General features: G+C 36.1%; 1 protein-coding gene across 2 annotated transcripts in view; it reads left to right on the top strand.

Annotated features, from left to right (window-relative positions):
- NUP35 (nucleoporin 35) overlaps window positions 1–18,466 on the top strand; it is a 46,868-nt gene extending 28,402 nt beyond the window's left edge. The window contains exons 5-10 of one of the 2 annotated variants that reach the window (XR_010731871.1): window positions 4,639–4,780; window positions 8,255–8,324; window positions 9,315–9,443; window positions 10,633–10,797; window positions 12,036–12,192; window positions 17,800–18,466. Coding sequence is in view for 1 of the 2 variants with exons in the window: in XM_066279303.1 (XP_066135400.1) it covers window positions 4,639–4,780; window positions 8,255–8,324; window positions 9,315–9,443; window positions 10,633–10,797; window positions 12,036–12,113 (584 nt within the window). In the remaining variant the exon portion in view is untranslated. Of the gene's footprint in view, window positions 1–4,638; window positions 4,781–8,254; window positions 8,325–9,314; window positions 9,444–10,632; window positions 10,798–12,035 lie in introns of both variants that reach the window. The other variant, XM_066279303.1, reaches the window with a different exon arrangement.
- The last annotated feature ends 1,415 nt before the right edge of the window (window positions 18,467–19,881 follow it).

Raw genomic sequence — 19,881 nt, 5'->3', positions numbered from 1 at the left:
CTAGGGAAATTCCTCCTGTTTAGAGGTAACCTCTTAGGAACCTTACAAAGGCCTGACCTCTCTTTGGCCTGAGCCCAAATTCTGTATTATAGATTTTGCTGCTTTGTTTCATGGTAAGAAGGTAACAACAGGAACCTGTTTTCCTGAAGTTTCATATGCCACTTATTTGTTTAAAATTTAGGACTCTTTTTATGTTTTTTGTTTTTATTTAGACTAGTGGTCTGTTTTGAAACAATTGAATGTGCTTTTTAAGACATTTTTATAAAGGGTAATAAGGTCTTTCTCCCTTCATTTTAATCTGATCTTAGAAGAGTGTTTGAATTGGGAGACATATTGATGTGGTTTGATAGGTACACTTTATTTATATTTTATAAAGCATAGCATGTGGATACCAGAACTCTGATTGAAAGGAAGTAAAATAAATGTAGCAATTAAACTTTAACAAGGTAGTGGAGGGGCAATTATGCTAAATTTATGTAAATAGTTTTAGATTATATATAAGTACTTAACGTTTTTTCAGAGTAGTTGACAGGGAAAGATTAGATTGCTTATTCATTTGAGACTTAATTTTGATTTGTTTTATTTTTAAAGGTCATAATGGTTGTCTCATTTGAGCCTTCATTTAATTTCTTGCTTAAAGGTTATTACATGATGTAGCTTAACTAAATTGTACCTTCTTAATGTTAATACAGAACATAGAAAATTGCATTGAATTCAGATTTTATACCAAAATACCTTTTATCATCTTCTTTGTGTTAAAAGGCATGTCTTTGTAATAACTGAGTTTTTTTGAGTAACTTTGACTAAAAAACCCCATAGACCCAGATAAACAACAGGTGATTCCAAGAGGGAAAGGGGTGGGCAGAGGTAAAAGAGAGTTAAGGCGGGGCTAAGTGGTGATGGATGGAGACCTGAGGTGGTGAACACAATACAGTGTACAGATGATGTGTTATAGAATTGTATGCTTGAAACTTATATATTTTGTTAATCAGTGTTACCCCAATAAATTTAATTAAAAAAGAAAAAAGATTTTTTTGAGAACTTCTTATTTCGAAAGGGATAATTGGTAATTATCCCTCTTGGGATAATTTATGCATTATGTAAGTAATATGTAAATTTGTTGATATGCATACATTTGTCAAAAGGGGTGTTTCATTTTAAATCAACCTCATTTTAGAAATGTGTTACACCTATTAAATGCATCTGTGTTGATGAGAAAACAATAATTGTTAAATGTATTATAGCATGGATGCAGTTTGAGGTTCGCTTCAAAGATTTACTTTGTATTCTCTTTTTGAAAAATTTAGCCCTGGCCAGATAGCTCAGTTGGTTAACATCGTTCTGATGTGCAAAGGTTGCCAGTGTGATTCCTGGTGAGGGCACATAAAAGAAACAGAGCAATGTTTCTGTCTCTCCATTCCTCTCTAAAAAATCAGTAAATAAAATAAAAATTTTTTTGTGTGTGACAGAGAGGGACAGATAGGGACAGACAGACAGGAAGAGAGAGAGATGAGAAGCATCAGTTTGTTGTTGTGGCTCCTTAGTTTCCTTAGTTGTTTATTGATTGCTTTCTTATATGTGCCTTGACAGCAGGGAGGGGAGGCTACAGCAGAGTGAGTGACCCCTTGCTCAAGCCAGTGACCTCACACTCAAACCAGATGAGCCTGGAGTGCCAGTGACCTCGGGTTTTCAAATCTGAGTCCTCTGCATCCCAGTCCAATGTTCTATCCACTGCGCCACCTGCTGTTCAGGCGACAGGGTGATTTTCAACTCAGTTGGGAATTCAGAAAAAATGACAAGGCAGCAGGAATATAGTAGTTAGAATTTGCCAAGCAGAGAACCTTCAGAAAGCGAACATGGAGTTGGAATCATGGAATCATGTGCAAGGTCCTGTAGAATAGTTGTTTTATTAAAAATTGAAGACCAAAATGCTTTTAGATTTAAGCTATTTATACTTAGCATTAAATTAAAACTGAGAACATTTTAAAGTATTAATTCATTTAAAAGTAATCTGTGTCGTGTAAACATAAAGAACATTTTTAAAGTAAAAAATAACTTTTCTACAAGAAAAGATTTCATGAGAGTAGTGATACTTGTTTATTAAATCATGTCTTGCTTAAAATACAGCCAAATTCTCATATCTGCTTCAGTATTCAATCTGAATTGATTGATCCACATTAAGTAGGCTCTGGGAAAAGCCCATTGTACTCTCATGAGTGAGTGAGAGTAAAAAAGACTAATAAAACCTTAAATTATGAAAATAATTTTGACTTGGCTGATCCATGAGAGGGTCTTTGGGAGCCCAGGACCCAAGGACCACACTTGAACAACTGCCACTGTAGTAATTATGACTGTTAACTAGATTACTGAGAGCTCATGCTTTGAATTTGAATTACCTAGATTGAAATTTTGGTTTCCTTTCTGGATATTAATTCACATCACCCTGTTTTCTAATTTGTTAAATAGAACTACCAATAAAATCTATCATATAAGTTTTTAGAATTAAATTATGTATGTAGAATGGTGTTATAAGTACTCAATAAAATGCTCCCATTCATCATCATTTCAAAAGTTGAGCCCTGTTCTCAGTGTACCATTGACTTTCCAGCTCATTTCAGGTCAAAGCCTAAGTCTTTACAGTAGTTTACAAAGTTTTTCTACACCATCTGTTACCTTGTTACCTCTCTGTGCTATATACTTGTTCTGACTTCATTGTGCAGTCTCTTCACTGCCAAGCCTGGCTGGTCTTCTTGCTCTTCATCAAACACGAGTCACATCTTTTATCAGGGCCTTTGTACTCACATTTTTCCCCCCACCTAATACTTAAGTCTTCAGATATTGGCATGGTTTGCCCACCATTTTCAGGTTTTTGTTTGAATGGAACATCAGTGAATTTTTTTTTCTTCATTAAAATCTTCCACATATCTATGTACATATTTCTTGTCTCCCTTCTTTGCTTTTTTTTTTTTTTTTTTTCCTGTTAGGGTTTTCTGTTTTTGACATATTGGATATTTATTTAATTGCCTCTCTTTCACTAGAATTTATGCCAGTTTAGCAATAGGGTTTTGTTTTTTTAATCTAACTTGTTTACTACTGTATCTTAGATACCTGGAATTATGCTTGGTGCATATTTAAGTGCTGAGAAAATATTTCTTTATGAGTGAATTATTATTACCACTCCAAAGACTAAAGAAAAATGGTCTCTGCTGCTCAGAAATGTGTTGTCTCAATAGGACAGTATGTCAGAGAAAACATGAACGTGTAAAGCATTCAGCTTGGCATATTGGACATGCAGAAGAAGCTACAATTAATTGGTAGTTGTTGAAGGATAAGAAAAGAAAGAACAGAATCACACATTTCAGATAAAAATGACCTTAATAAAAGAAAACTGCATTTATTTATTTATTTTTTTTAACAGAGGCAGGGATAGACAGGGACAGACAGACAGGTGGAAAGAGATGAGAAGCATCAATCATTAGTTTCTCGTTGCGCCTTGCGACTTCTTAGTTGTTCATTGATTGCTTTCTCATATGTGCCTTGACTGTGGGCCTTCAGCAGATCGAGTAACCCCTTGGGAGCCAGCGACTTTGGATCCAGGCCGGTGAGCTTTTTGCTCAAACCAGATGAGCCCGCGCTCAAGCTGGCAACTTTGGAGTCTCGAACCTGGATCCTTCCGCATCCCACTCCGACGCTCTATCTACTGCGCCACCGCCTGGTCAGGCTGCATTTATTCTTATAGGGACAATGTAGTGGCATATTGGAAAAATAAGAGTAGAACTTTTTTGTGGAGGTTAGGGCATTTGGATTTTGTTCTGTGAGTAATGAGGAGTTACTGAACAAATTTAAGGCAGAGTGCCATATGAAAGTGGTAGGTTTGGAAGGTAAAGCCAACAGAAGTCTTTAATGTTGACTGAGGATCCTTCTGGTACAGGCTTAACCAGAAATTAATAAAGCATTTACAAAATCATAAGTTATTCTCACTTATTAATGAACAACTGCCACTGTAGTAATTATGACTGTTAACTAGATTACTGAGTGCTCATGCTTTGAATTTGAATTACCTAGATTGGAATTTTGGTTTCCTTTCTGGATATTAATCCCATCACCCTGTTTTCTAAATTTGTTAAATACAACTACCAATAAAATCTATCATATAAGTTTTTAGAATTAAATTATGTATGTAGAATGGTGTTATAAGTACTCAATAAAATGCTCCCATTCATCATCATTTCAAAAGTTGAGCCCTGCTCTCAGTGTACCATTGACTTCCCAGCTCATTTCAGGTCAAAGCCTAAGTCTATACAGTAGCTTACAAAGTTTTTCTACACCATCTGTTACCTTGTTACAAGAAGCATACAAGAGTTGTTCTTGCTCTTCATCAAACACGAGTCACATCTTTTATCAGGGCCTTTGTACTCACATTTTTTTCCCCACCTAATACTTAAGTCTTCAGATATTGGCATGGTTTGCCCCCCATCTTCAGGTACAAAATCATCATTGGAGTACAGTTGTGTATTTTAAACTATTTATGCTATCACCGACTTTTAATACACTTTTTCATTTAAAACTAAAATCTTTAATTTAACATTAACCAAAATGTTTATATTGATAACTAACTTACTAAATATACTAATACAGGGCAAAGTATGTTTAGTCCAGCAAACATTGGTCAGCCACGGAAGACAACATTATCTCCTGCCCAGTTGGATCCATTTTATACTCAAGGAGATTCTCTGACTTCTGAAGATCACCTCGATGACACATGGGTAACTGTGTTTGGGTAAGGTTTCTGGATTGTTTACCATTAAGAAAAAATACCCTATCTTCAACATTTTGTAATGAATTTTATCAGACATAGAAATAAAGAATTGCACAGCCAACATCCATATACCCACCACCTAGATTCTACACTTAACAGATGCAGAGAGCAGCTTGGCAATGGGTGTGCACAAGAGGAAGGTGCTGCAGGACTTAGGAAAAAACACACAAGACACAACATAAAGAAAAGATAGGTACAGGGGACCCCCAGCCTCTAGGACTGAGAGCCCAGGTCTCTTCAGCCTCATCATATTTATTTGTTTCTTTAACCCTTAATCAGCAAGCAACTCAGAGAAGGATGACTAACTAAGACATTGCAGGTATGCGGGAAATGGCTATAAGGTTCCGAAGCTCCCAGTAAACAGTCTTATCAGTGCTTGCTGGGGTAGCATCTACCCCGCAGGGCTTGACTTCAAAGTCTGCACGTAAGACTTGTTTCAGGGCAGCATTCTAATACCTGGCCATCTTCCTGCAGCAGGTTGCTACGTTTATTTTATCTTTTATTAATTCACCTTTTTGTTGTTGTTGGTACATTGCAGAGTAAGTTGCAGACATCAGTATAGATCATCCTGACCCTTCAGCATGCATATTATTAACTAGTGTTTGATATTCATAGTTTTTTCATCATTTTTCTCTTTCCTCAGATTATTTTCTCTTCAGCATGTGGGCTGGATATTGGAACAGGCTTACCCCATTATGCTTAGGAAGCTCCTTTTTCTCCCTCTAGTTAGTGACTGTTTCTCTGTTATAATGGACTTAACCAGTTTGGAACTAACAAATTGTATTTCATTGGTGTGTACTGTGTCACAAGTATATACCGGTATATACTTTCTAGTCACAGAATTTTGAATATTAATAGAAGTTGTTCCTGACAGATCTAGAAGTATTTTGATTAGATTTTTAGATCAAAAAAGTACTGTAAACAACTTAGAGAAATTGCATCATTTATAGGTGAGAAAAGTAAAGTATGGATGGATTGATTTATTCAGAGGTTTACATCTAGTTATTAATAAAGCTTCAGCAAAAATCCAGGTGGTCTGGTTTTTTAAACTGTTTTTGTTCATACTGCATCACATAGGTTTGTTTCTGAAAGTGTTCTCTCATGCTGAACCTAATTATATTTAATTTTGGGGTAAAATGTATAAAAATAACACATGAGCTTTTTTAAGAAGGAATAATTAAATGCTAGTTGACTTTATATATTCAGTTTATCTAAAAGATAAAAATTCAAAAGAATATATAGTGAAAAGTTTCCCTTTCCACTTTGGCCCCCGCTATAATATTTTCCCCCTTTAAATAAAGCAATAATTGCCACCTATATTTTATGTAATCTTCCAGAGAGATCCTATGTGTTACTTACTGATTTCGTTTAGGTAACAAGCCGGACCATTGCTTTGTGTTGTTCTGCAGAAAGCTCACACTCAGACCTTTATCCATAGCAGTTGGCTACTTGATTTTTTTGTGTGTTTGTTTAATTTTTATATTCTCTTTTGAAATGGCTTTCTGTTTTTGAATTCAGATGTTTACTCCTAATTCTGCTTTTTAGGCTCAACAGTAATGTCAGTTATAAGACTCCTCAGTAATTGAGTAAATTACTTGAACTGTGTCTGCTAGTTCTTGTCTTCATTTTTAAGACCTACACTTAAAAAAAAAGACATATACTTTTTCAGCTATTTATTTTCTGTTGGTTTTATTTTTCAGTAACCCTCTATATGACTTTAGTTGTAGGAACTGAAATATTTTCTTCTAAGGGATAACATATTTTGATCATTTGTAGAGAAATACATCTAAAATACATAGTATATGTCTTTTCTTTGATAATTTAACTGACTCCCTGAGTCAGCAGAATCCTGATCTTTTATAGGATACTGGAATGCTTCTACTCAAGTGCTCTTAGACTCTTAGAATTTAATTTTATTTCTCCAGTATCATCCTCACTTGCAACCATTATTTTTCCCCTTCATTTATATTTTCTTTAACTCTGCTTTGTTAGGCGCCTTGCCTCATTTGTTATTTTTCTTGGGATTAGAAATGATGCTCAAGCTTATGTAACATAAAATAAAATTCTAGACCTGAACCCAGTGAGTGACTCAGATTTTTATTTCCTAGTCCAAGTTCCACATAACTAGTTACTGGCTAAGGAAACTCCAGATTTTCAAATTGAAATAGTTTTATTATTTGGACTGTATACGTATTAATGTCATAAAATATTCAAACCATAGAGAATTTTATAAAGAAGAAAGTAAAAGTCACTTAGAATTTCCCAGAGTATATGGCTGTTAAGCTTGGTAACCATCCTTTTTAAGTACTTCTATACCATTACTGACATTTTTTTTTTAAGAGAGAGAGTGAGTGAGAGTGTGAGAGAGAGGAAAAGACAGGAAGAAGAGATGAGAAGCCTCAACTTATAGTTGCAGTACCTTAGTTGGTTATTGATTGCTTTCTCATATGTGCCTTGACTAGGGGACTCCAGCTGAGCCAGCGACTTTGGGCTTCAAGCCAGCAACCTTTGATTTCAAGCCAATAACCATAGGGTCCTGTCTGTTATGCCATGCTCAAGCCAGTGACCCCACACTCAAGCTGGTGAGCTCACCCTCAAGCCGGATCCCTTGCAGTTTCAAACCTGGATCCTCAGTGTCCCAGGCGGATGCTCTATCCACTGCACCACCGCTTGGTCAGGCCCATTACTGACTTCTATTTTTGTATCAGGACTAAATTTATGAGTTTTCAGGTGGTGCTCATTGTATAATGATATGACTGTACAATTTTAAATTATTTCTCTCCTCTCTCTTTCTCTCACACACAAACACACATTCACACACATCATACACTTGTAAAATAAATTATATACAGAACTGCAGCTTTATAATTTTTTTCTAAGGGCTGTGATAATGGCAGTGAGTGTGGAATGTTAGAGATTTCAGGGAAGGAATTGGATAGAGTAGAGGGGCTGAGTCAAAACTAATTTTAATGTATTTGCGTTTGGGCAGTGATAGATTTAGTGATAGGGGAAAATAGGAGGATCAAGGATTTCTTGTGGTTCTAGATCAGTTTTCACATGGTGTGCCATGGCACACACACTGGTGTGCCACAAGAATTTCAGAAACTTTCGGTACCTGACTGTTCAACAGTCAGGGGCATTGACCTCTTTTTCCTGAGATTGTCGGATAAAGAAAATGATGACAGTCAATACAGTAACTATCTGGTGTGAATCAATTTTATACCTTTTTTTCCTTTGTCAGATTGGCAGAAAAATATATTATTTGGTGTGCTGCAGAATTTTAATAATAGTTTAAATATGCTATAAGGTGAAAAAGGTTGAAAATTGTTGTTCTAGACAGCTGGGAGGAATTTATTTTGAAGTATTTGTAAGTATGTTAATTTGTCTTCATATTTATTGTGGAAGATGACTGTTTGGACAACTTTTTTTTTTCAGGTTTCCTCAAGCATCTGCATCTTATATATTATTACAATTTGCACAGTATGGGAATATCTTAAAACATGTGGTAAGGCTTAATTCTTTTTAGTTTAAGATTTAGGCTGAGGACATATAAGCTATGAATAGAAGGAAACTTGCTGCTGAATCTGTCTGCTTTTTCTCTTTTTAAAAAGTTTTCAGGCCCCAACTGGTTAGCTCAATAGATAGAGCATTTGCCCGGCTCAATTTCTGGTTAAGGCACATATGAGAAGTGACCATCTGTTTCTCTTCCCTTCCCTCTCCCCCTTCTCTTCCTCTTCTCTTCCTGCAGCCAGTGGCTGGGTTGGTTTGAGCATTGTCCTGGGCACTGAGGATAGCTTGGTTGGTCTGAGTGTAGGGGCTTGCTGACTGGATCCTGGTTGGGTGCATGCAGAAGTCTATCTCCCCTCCTTGCACTTAAAAAAAGTTTTTATAGAGTATGTCTGTTACAGTCTGGGAGGCTGGAAGTTGCATAGTATTTGTCATAAAAGGACAAAATAAGCAGGAGAACTATAATTTCAGGTTTCCTCCCACCTGATTTCTTAATTAGTCTACAGCCTCTTAAAAAGATAAATTATGTCAAGTATTATATTACCATTTTGTAACTTGAGGTTGTTTGGGGATGAAAAAGGAGAAGTTCCTCAGAGTTCTTAGGGGTTTTTGGCTTATAGAGAGCTTTTAAAAAATATTATCTTAACTTTGCACAAGTTATAAGTAACATTATCTTTCCTATTACCAGAGGTTTACTTATTTAACTTTATACAAAATTAAATGTTGAATAGTTAAAAAAATTTTTATATCAAGTATTGGTAAGTCTTTTTTTTTTATTAGAAACAGTTATCTTTATATTAGAGAATTGAGAGCCAGATAGAGATTATTGAATTGTTTAATGGGATTTATATTGAATCCTTCTATATAACTTTTTATATAGCATCAAATAAAAAGTAGATGATATGTCTTCATCTATTTCTATTTTCTAATATAATTCATTGTTTAGATTTTATATATTTTATATTTTAAGAGACTTCCTTTTTTGCAGATGTCTAACACAGGAAATTGGATGCATATTCGTTATCAATCTAAACTGCAGGCCCGGAAAGCCTTAAGCAAAGATGGGAGGATTTTTGGAGAGTCCATCATGATTGGTGTTAAACCATGTATAGATAAAGTAAGTTATTGCTTTTGTAAGGGAAATGTCCTCATAGGAAGATCACAAGTCTAAATATTGACATTAGTGATTATGTCACTTTGCTTCACTTTTTCTTTGTAAACTGTGACTATGTTATAGTAGGCTTCTCTTGGTAAGCCAAAGATACGTTGTCACAGACTTTAAAATTTATAGGTAATCCATCCCAACTCGTTCATCTTACAGGTAAAGACAAGAGTCCAAGAGAACTTAAGTAATTTATCCAGAGTTGTTAAAGATGAGGCCTAGATTCAATTTTAGGTTTCTTAACTTCTAACCCGTTCTCTTATGCAAAGTAACATCACATTCTTTTAGTACTATAAAAGAATGGTGCTATTTCAGAATGAAATATTTCACATGGGAATGTCCTCCTGAAGCACAGAAGTTGCTGGTTCGATTCCCGGTCAGGGGACATACAGGAGCAGATCGATGGTCCTCTCTCTTTCTCTCTCTCTCTCTCTCTCTCTCTCTCTCCCCCCCCCCCCTTCCTCTCTCTCTCAAATCAATAAAATAAAAAAAATTTTATATGAGGGTTAACTTAAATGGTGGGAGCTTTTTATTATTTCTATTTTAAGATAATTTAAAATGACTATATATATAGTTCTAAAACAATATTGAGTACAAGTTAAACTTTTCTTTGTGGCTTTAAAGTTATGATCATTCTTTAAATAAATATATGTGAAATATACTACCTCCTAGGGACTGTGTTTGGAGATTGTGTATACGCATTAGTGCACAAAGCAGACATGGCTCCTGCTGCTCATAGTCTAGGATTACTGTCATTATTATACTGTGTTGTACCAGATGTTTGCAGAGACTAGATGAGAATTTGGGGTTCCTGGGTACTAAATAACACTGGACTTTAATTTTTTCCTCCCACAGATTTCTTTAAGGACTTTCTCTTTTTTGCTGATTTTCCATAGTGTGTGTTAGAATATATATACTTACTCTTGTGAGTCTGTAGTTGTCTTGTGGATATTTGAGGTTATTCATGGTAGAATTCTGGCTGAACATTAGATATCAGTTGAGCTATCCAAGAAGCATATGTTGTTTTATCAAGCCCAAATTTATTTAAAACATTAATTAGGTCAAATGAGCTATGCATCTTTTAATAAAGTTTTCTTTGTAAATAGGCTGTACTAATGTATTATGTTTATCTTTATTTCTCTAGAGTGTTATGGAAAACAGTGACAGGAGTGCTTTATCATCTTCATCTCTGGCCTTTACTCCACCAATCAAAACTTTAGGTACACCAACCCAGCCTGGAAGTACTCCTAGGATTTCTACCATGAGACCTCTTGCTACAGCATACAAAGCTTCTACTAGTGACTATCAGGTACTTTAAAGACTGGGTAAAAAGGACGTACTGTAAAGGCATCGTATGTTTAACTTTTTCGTTGGATTGGTTTGTATGGCATTAAATATTTTCTCCTGAAGTGATTGCCTTGATGAAACCTATAAACTTTCTATTCTAAGTTTACTATTTTCAAAATTAAAATTCTGGCCAATTGGAAACTTAGTTGAATTGAAAAAAAAATTACCACTTAAAAACATTTTGAGAGTTTAATTTAGTTTTTTCTAAGTTATATTTGCATATGTAAAATTTTTTTTGTAAACATCTCTGGCATGAAGGTATATTAAAAACTATTAAATTGATAACTAAATCTATGGTAATCACAAATGAAGAGCCTAAGTTTCTTTAAAGTAGCCTTTAGTTGTTGACCAGTTCCCATTTCAAATTTTAAGGAAGTTTGACGGACAAGTTCATTATATTCATTGGAGAATGGTAGGAGTATTATGACTCTCATTCAGTATGTTATTGTCCCCTAATTAATCAGGCAGGAGTTCTGATCTTGCCTAGCAACAGACATGGGTTCTAAAATAGCAAATAAAAGAGTTGTCAATTTAGTCTTTTGACTTCCTCCTAAAATTTAGAGATCATTCTTGAATTGTGGGGTTTTTTTCTTTTAGTTTCTTCTTTTTTTAAACCAATATTTTAAAGCCCTCATCTTTCATAGCTTTTGTGTTTGTTCAGTTTTCTAATTTAAGGACTAGATGTAATTTGTGTTGTCAAAGGAATAAGACTTTACTATTTTTAAAACATAAGGACATTCTAACTAAAGCCATGTATGTGCCCAACCGGGATCCACCTGACATGCCCACCAGGGGGGATGCTCTGCCCATCTGGGGCATTGCTCCGTTGCATTGGAGCCATTCCAGCGCCTGAAGTAGAGGCCATGGAGCCATCCTCAGCGCCCGGGCCAACTTTGCTCCAGTGGATCCTTGGCTGCGGGAGGGGAAGAGAGAGATAGAATGGAGAGGGGGAAGGATTGAGAAGCAGATGGTCACTTCTCCTGTGTGGCCTGGCCGGGAATTAAACCCGGGATTTCCACACACCAGGCCGATGCTCTACCATTGAGCCAGCTGGCCAGGGCCCCATATTTTAATCTTTAAATATACAGTTCACATCTATAAATGAATTTTAGTGTTTGGCTCTTTTAAATTAGCCACTAACTCCAGAATTGACTATGAAACTGAAGAAACCGTAACCTAACAATTGTGTTTTTTTAATAGGTCGTTTCTGACAGACAGACGCCAAAAAAAGATGAAAGTCTTGTATCCAAAGCAATGGAGTACATGTTTGGCTGGTAGTTTAAAGTGCTAAGAACTCAACCAACTACAGAGGAGGATGCTGCTTCACTGAAGCAGCAGAGGCTGCCGGTTTCCTTCGGTTAGTTGTATAACCACTCTTGGCAGTACTGGGTAGCTATCTTGTACTTCTTTTGGAAGCCTTTTTCTTTGAGGAGACAACATATTTGTAGCTCGCACTTTAAAAGATGCTTGATATGTTTTAAAGAAACAAAAAATTCCTGTAAATAGGATTTTGTGCTTTCTGTGGTAATGCATGCTTAAGCACAAAAACACAGCATTGATAACTAAATTATGTCATTGAATGTGTTTATAGTCTTCATGAGTTGGTGGGTGAATTTCATGAAGGATAACTACAGCTACTTGTAACAAGACAGAAAGATTATCCTGAATAATTTGAATTATGACCTTTTAATTTCGATAGTATTTAATACTTTGATTATCCTTGTTTGTATATGTCTTATTGTGGATTGTCATCTTTCAGTATTCTTAAACCAAAACGGTCTTTTAAAAACCATCTTTTAAGAACTAGTAAAGTTCTTGATAATAAACTTTGCCAATTATATGTATTGAATGATTTTTGAAAGAATGGTTTCTTTTATTATTACCAAATGTTCTAAATGATTGCTGAAATAGAGAAAATGTGTCATGAACCTCCATATACCTCTAATCTAGCTGTAGTAGCTGTCAATATGCTGTCATACATTTTTCTTTTCTCCCTCTTTCTGTCAAAAAAGGATATTTCCATATGTAATTAGTGTCATTATCACACCTAACAGAATTAATAATGATTTCTTAATATCCAGACTGTTTAAAAATTTCCCAACTGCCTTAAATGTATTTATGGTTGAATATATACATGTATTTGGTTGCTTAGTCTTTGGCATGTCTTGAAATCTAAATTAAGTTTCCCCTCTCTTCATCCTAACACGTTATGACTTATTGAAGGAACCATGTGAGTTTCCTGTAATGTCCCATGGACTGAAGTTGGTTGTTTTCTTGTATAACTTGTTGATTGTCTAACCCATATCCTAGATGTTAGATATGGAGAGGATTAATTAGATTCTGATTTTTTTTTTCTTTGAGTAAGAATATTTTATATTAATATTTTACTTTGTATCATGAAAACAAGAGGTACTTAATTCTGATTGTCCCCCTTTTAATGATGCTCAGACTGGTCATTGGCCACATGAGCAGAATCTTACACCTTCATCTGAAAATTCCCTGTTACCCTTTCTTACATAATTTTTTTTATTGATTTAAATTTATAATTTTTTTTAAAGCCTGTATTAATGACACTTGCCTGAATCAGTGATTTTATTGAGTTTTGCAAAATGATGATTTTCCAAATTTATCATTCTGGTTGCATTTACTAGCTGGAATTCTTTTGTGTAGAAGAACCTTGATCTATCCATGAGTGCTACTTGGTTATCACGGAATACATATATGCCAGAATGGCAGGATAACTATTTAATCCTTTTCCTTTACTAGTCTTCAGAGTAACTTTTGGTGCCCTAGCAACCTCCATTGATGTCCTATGAATTAAAAAAAAAAAATTTCCCCTTCACTATCACTATGAACTTAGGACTCCCCCCACACTTAATTTACTGTTTCCTGTGTAGTCATTATTATTTTGTTCAAATTATCCCCCTTGGCTGGTGGGAACCTCATCAACGTTGCTCTTACATGTAAGGGAAATTTTTAATTGAAATGACATTTCACCATAGTACATGTACCCAGATATATCTAAGTTATCTGCTTCCCTTATCTTTATAAAGAATAACTAAAATAACACATTGTATGGAAGGTTCCAATATGCTTTGAAAAGCATATCACAGCAAACTACCACTGCAGACCTGTTCTCTGAGATGAAGTGACACTAAAGAATGTACTGGCACAAGTGAAAATTGATTGACATTACATTTATAGAGTATTTTTCATCTGAAACTTTTCTATTTTTTCTCAACTTAAAGTAGAATTAATATTTTAAGTATTTAAGATAGAACTGGATACTTAATCTCATTAAACTCTTACATTTGTTATTTGAGTTGTACACATTTTTGTAAAAAGACTATATTATTTATTTACTATTATTTTATTTTGAGGGGACATTTTATTTCTGTAGACCTCTGTGGGGCATGATGTTTGCTTTCTGACTAAATATATTTGTTTGCATCCCTGGTCGGTTGGCTCAGCAGTAGAGCATTGACCTGATGTGTGGAAATCCTGGGTTCTATTCCCGGTCAGAGCACACAGGAGAAGTGACCATCTGCTTCTCCATCCCTCCCCCTTCTCTCTCTCTCTTTCTTCTCTACCTGCAGCCATGGCTCAAATGGTTCCAGCAAGGTGTTCCTGGGTGCTGAGGATGGCTTCATGGTCTTGCCTCAGGTGCTAAAATAGCTTGAGTGCTGAGCAACGGAGCAGCAGCCCCAAGTGGGCAGAGCATTGCTTGATAGGGGACTTGCTGGATGGATCCTGGTTCAGGCGTCTATCTGCCTCCCTGCCTCTCACTTAAAAAAAAAATTATTTGCTATGTTTGGGTTTGTATTTTTTACCTAATATTGTATCTTAGGTATCTGTGTAATCCATCACAGCATTTGTTTAAAAAGAGCCAGGAAATATATAAATGCATCAAACCAACGTGTTGAACAACTGAGACTTACACAATATATTTCAATTATGTCTCAATAAAAAGTACTATAATTAAAAAACTAGCAATAACAAAAATAAAAAACCAGGAAAATTTCAGAAAGTAAGCTGCCACATTTTCCAGTACTATATAAAAATAACACTGGAACTCTGGAGCTAAAGAGGTTACCCTGAAACAGGCCTTTTTCTAAAAGTTCAGAATAGCTTATTTTACACAAAAATTGGTAACGTAAAACTATAGTCCTGCAAGGTTTTACAGCTTCTATACATGCAAGTATATCAGAATGGCATCCCCATAAAATCAAAACTAACCTCTTATTTACAAATTAGGTCTAAGATATTTCAAAAAATGATACAAAATGTGAATACCAAAAATCAGAATTAAAAACACTTGAGAACATACTAGAAATAAAAGGAAAAAATAATTCACGAATGAAGACTAAACTAGAATAAACATAAAGGCAGATAAACATCAGGTAATGCCTTAGGGAAATAGAACTTAAAAATGAGGACAGCTTTAGAACTCAAACAATATAGAAAGGATTAATGGGGAAAATGTCCATTTTAGAGATATAAAAATATCTGAATATATATATAGAACAAAATTATATGAAAAATACTTTGCCAAAAAAATTTAATTGGAACTGCATGATGAAAGAATAGTCTACTTACCTGAGAATATTATCCCAGATAAGAACTTTGGGTTCGGCTATAGACAAAAGCAGCAAATGACTTAGGAAGAGCAAGACTAAAGAGCACTGTGCCAGGGAAAATAGCATGTTTAGTATTTGAGGGAAAAATAAGTGAGCAAAAGATTTTATATCTAACCTTTTTTATTAGTATAAAAATCATTGCTTAGACGTTCTCAACATGGAAGAATCCAGGAAGCATATTTCCCTTGTGCACTTCCTGAGGAGTGGATGAAAAAAGATACTCGGACAAGATAAATAACTAGAGATACGTTGACATCAAGTCTGTGGTGATCATTAAATTTGACATCACATCACTAGACCAAAGTGCTGACCAGGTTTATTGCTTAAAGCTCAGCCCATGGGGTGGATTTCCCTCATCACTGCCTTGGCAGCAGTCAAGTTTTGGCTTATTGCAGCATATCAGTCTGATGCATTTGTGATCCAAGACGGAATATTTTTCTCCTTTGAACTCCAGCAAAGTCATAGATTGTGAGTGGAGAGAGCGAGTTTAGTTTCTTGGAGGTAAGTGATGTAATGTTCTGGGCTACTTTTCATTAAATTTGGAGCCTCTGGACCTACTTTGGCTCCATCGTAAATGGATCATGAGTTTTTTTTTGTTTTGTTTTTTGTTTATTTTTTTACAGAGACAGAGAGTGAGTCAGAGGGATAGACAGGGACAGACAGACAGGAACGGAGAGAGATGAGAAGCATCAATCATTAGTTTTTCGTTGCGACACCTTAGTTGTTCATTGATTGCTTTCTCATATGTGCCTTGACCACGGGCCTTCAGCAGACCGAGTTACCCCTTGCTGGAGCCAGCGACCTTGGGTTCAAGCTGGTGGGCTTTTTGCTCTAACCAGATGAGCCCGCGCTCAAGCTGGCGACCTCAAGGTCTTGAACCTGGGTCCTCTGCATCCCAGTCCGACGCTCTATCCACTGCGCCGCTGCCTGGTCAGGCGGATCATAAGTTCTTACTATTCTAGTTTAGTCTTACGGTTCGGTGGATCTGACAGTACCAAGCTTGTGATGGGCAGCTCTGGTCACACAGTTATGATACTAATATTGATGGTTGGAAGCAAAATTACTTGTTTTAGTGCCTTCTGTCACTTTGGGAGCCACTAAAATCTTGCAAGTATCTGAGAAATGATTTGAAGCATTTTTCCAAATATATTTTTTGTTGACTCCAAAATTCAGAAGCCTACCAAGTACTGTATTTTTTTTTTCAGTAGTGAGAGGAGCTCAGCTGACCAGCAGTTCTCTGGCGAAATTGTGATTTACCCACTGTGAGACGGACATGGGCCAAGATTTCATTTATCACCTGACTTCCTTATGGCCCTGCTTTAACAAAAGTCTGAGGAACATTATGGCTCATCAGTGTCAACTAAAGTCCTAAATCTATCTAACAGCCCTTAAAATATATTAGTATTCCTCCTCTTCAGTGTACAGTTACTTAGAAAAATGAGATGACCTGGGAGAATCACTAGTGTGTATACCTACTGTGTCCTTGAAAATTTTTCAATTGGAACTGGCCTTTCATTTAGTCTGGGACTAAGAATTCTATCTGGAAACTGGGCTCTGTGGCTGCTGACATCATTCTTCTCTATATGAACCCTTGATTTTTTTTTTTTTTTTTGCGACAGATGGAGAGAAGGACAGATAGGGACAGACAGCCAGGAAGGGAGAGATAAGAAGCATCAGTTCTTCATTGTGGCACCTCAGTTGTTCATTGGTTGCTTTATCGTATGTGCCTTGACCAGCAGAACGAGTGACCCCTTGCTCAAGCCAGCCACCTTGGGCTCCAGTCAGTACCTTTGGGCTCAAACCAGTGACCATGGGGTCATGTCCATGATCCCACGCTCAAGCCAGTGACCCCACACTCAAGCCGGCGATCTCGGGATTTCGAACCTGGGTCCTCTGTGTCCCAGGCCAATGCTCTGTTCACTCTACCACTTCCTGGTCAGGCCCTATACCTTTATTTTCAACATAAGGCCTGACCTGTGGTAGTGTAGTGGGTAAAGCGTTGACCTGGAATCAGGTTTGAAACCCTGGGCTTGTCTGGACAAAGCACTATACAAGAAGCAACTACTATGAGTTGATGCTTTCTGCTTCACACCCCCCTCTTTCTCTCCTCTAAAAATCAATAAAAAAAAGAAAGGATATTTTCAACATAAACTTTTAGCAGAATTTATTTTCATCAATGTGTAAGCAATGTTTGTGATTTTCTTTTTCCTTTTCATTTAAGTTATCTCACTTGAAGTTTTTCACTTGATTTAATATAACCTTTTTTTTCCTTTTTTTATTGTACATGTATCTGTTGCTACCAATGTTTGGTTGTCTTTTTTATTCAGTGAGAGGAGAGGAGACAGACAGATTCGTGCATTCACCCCGACCAGGATCCCACCAGGCAAGTCCACTAAGGGGCGATGCTTTGCCCATCTGAAGTGTCACTCTGCTGCTCAGCAACCAAGCTCTTAGCACCGGAGGCGGAGGCCATGGAGCCATACTCAGCGCCCACGGCCAACTTGCTCCAATCAAGCCATGGCTGCGGGAAGAGAAGAGAAAGAGAAAGAAGGGAGAAGGGGAGGGGTGGAGAAGCAGATGGGCGCCTTTCCTGTGTGCCCTGACAAGGAATCAAACCTGGGACATCCATAGGCTGGGCTGATGCTCCACTATGGAGCCAACCAGCCAGGGGTCTTTGGTTGTCATTTTAATGGGTTGCCTAGAAGCTGTGGCCACAATACTACTGCATTTTCTTGCTGTTCATTCTTTGTTTCTCATATATCTGTTTTTAAGGCATAGAGTTGATATATTATCTGAGATTTTATTTTTGCATCTCCAGAATATTCTTTCATAATTATTTTCTTGATAACTTTGCAAACAGTTTATGGTTAATTGATACATAAAACGTCAAAGCTCCTACAGAAATTTTTTACTTTCCCAAATGCACATTGTAGATTATTCAATAGTTACTACAAAATTATATGTGAAGCAATAAATTCTGTTTTATAAAGACAATTCTCAAGTGTATTTATTTTTTTTCTTTTTGGTGAGAAAGGGATAGGGAGGGAAAGACAGGGACAGACGGGAAGGGAGAGAGATGAGAGGCATCAACTCATAGTTGCAGCACCTTAGTTCATTGATTGCTTTCTCATATGTGCCTTGCCCAGGAGCCCCCAGCCGAGCCAGTGAAATTCCTCATTCCGTTTGGAAATGTTGTTTTGCCTTTTTTCCAAAATGTATTACCAGGTCCTCATAAAGTGTGTAAATCTAAAGAGCCCCTTCTTTCCGTGCTTCCTCTTGCTACCTGATCTTGACTGAGAGTTTTTGATTATTAATTTGTCAAATGTTTGTGGGATATTTATTGTGTCTTATAATGCTAGCTACTGGACATTGAGCAGAAATAAGACATGGGACTTGATCTTTTTTTTTCCTGGCACTCAAAATGATTAATTTACTCAGCCTCTCCTGCACTTTCACTCTTTTTACCCTTGTTTACCCAAAGATCACTGTATTCTCCCTTGAGTCTCACTATTTTACATTATGAAACTCCCATCTTTTCCCATACTATGAAGAAAGAATAATAGGGAAAAAAAATAAAGAACTGACAAGCTTCGATTGCATTGTGATTTTGCATTGTGATTTTTAAAACAAAATTTAACGTTGAATTGGCAACTAAAGGAAAGTTTATGGTCATAAACAAATCTTGAGGTAGATAACATTGTATTTTGATTATGAGTGTGTGTGTGTGTGTGTGTGTGTGTGTGTGTGTTTAGCTTTGTGTTTTCTAACTTATCTGTACCTCAGATTTCCAGTGTTACTTTTAAATGGCAAGCACTCTGTGTACTTTGTTTCTTCCATTCATAGTATTACATACTTTCATGTTCTGAGAGTAGGGAGTGGTGAGTCTCTGTTTCACTTCCTCCTGTGAATTGATTAGCAATGGCTCTGTGATTCAGGGCATGAAAAACTCCTGCTAATTACAAAATTAGCCTTAAATATGGATCTTCTTAAACCTCAAGTACTTTCCAATGAATTTTTTTCATCCCTATAACAAGTAGGGATAGACTAGAAGTAGACTAGTATATATGTTTTTCAGACATTGTAGCTCTACACAGGCTTTAGAATGGTTGGGATTTCTGTTTAGTGTAGAAAATGGATTGAAGTTATAGTTCTTAATGAATTTGTAAGACTTTTGAATGTTGAAGCAGAGGTGTGAATATCATAAGTCTGATCCAGTTTTGGAAATTACCCACAGGTTAGGAAATAAGTTGAGTCAAAATTATTTTAACTTATAATTTTTAAAATAGGTCATTAAAGGTAATGGTTTAAAGTGAAAATTATTCCTTTGACATAATTTTAGATACTTTCCAAAGTGGTTATATATTTATCTGACTAATAATTGTTTTGATTTGATGTTTTTTCATTAATTT

This window comes from Saccopteryx bilineata, chromosome 5 (genome assembly GCF_036850765.1).
Source record: "Saccopteryx bilineata isolate mSacBil1 chromosome 5, mSacBil1_pri_phased_curated, whole genome shotgun sequence".
Taxonomy (NCBI): domain Eukaryota; kingdom Metazoa; phylum Chordata; class Mammalia; order Chiroptera; family Emballonuridae; genus Saccopteryx; species Saccopteryx bilineata.
This window is presented reverse-complemented; position numbering and strand designations above follow the sequence as displayed.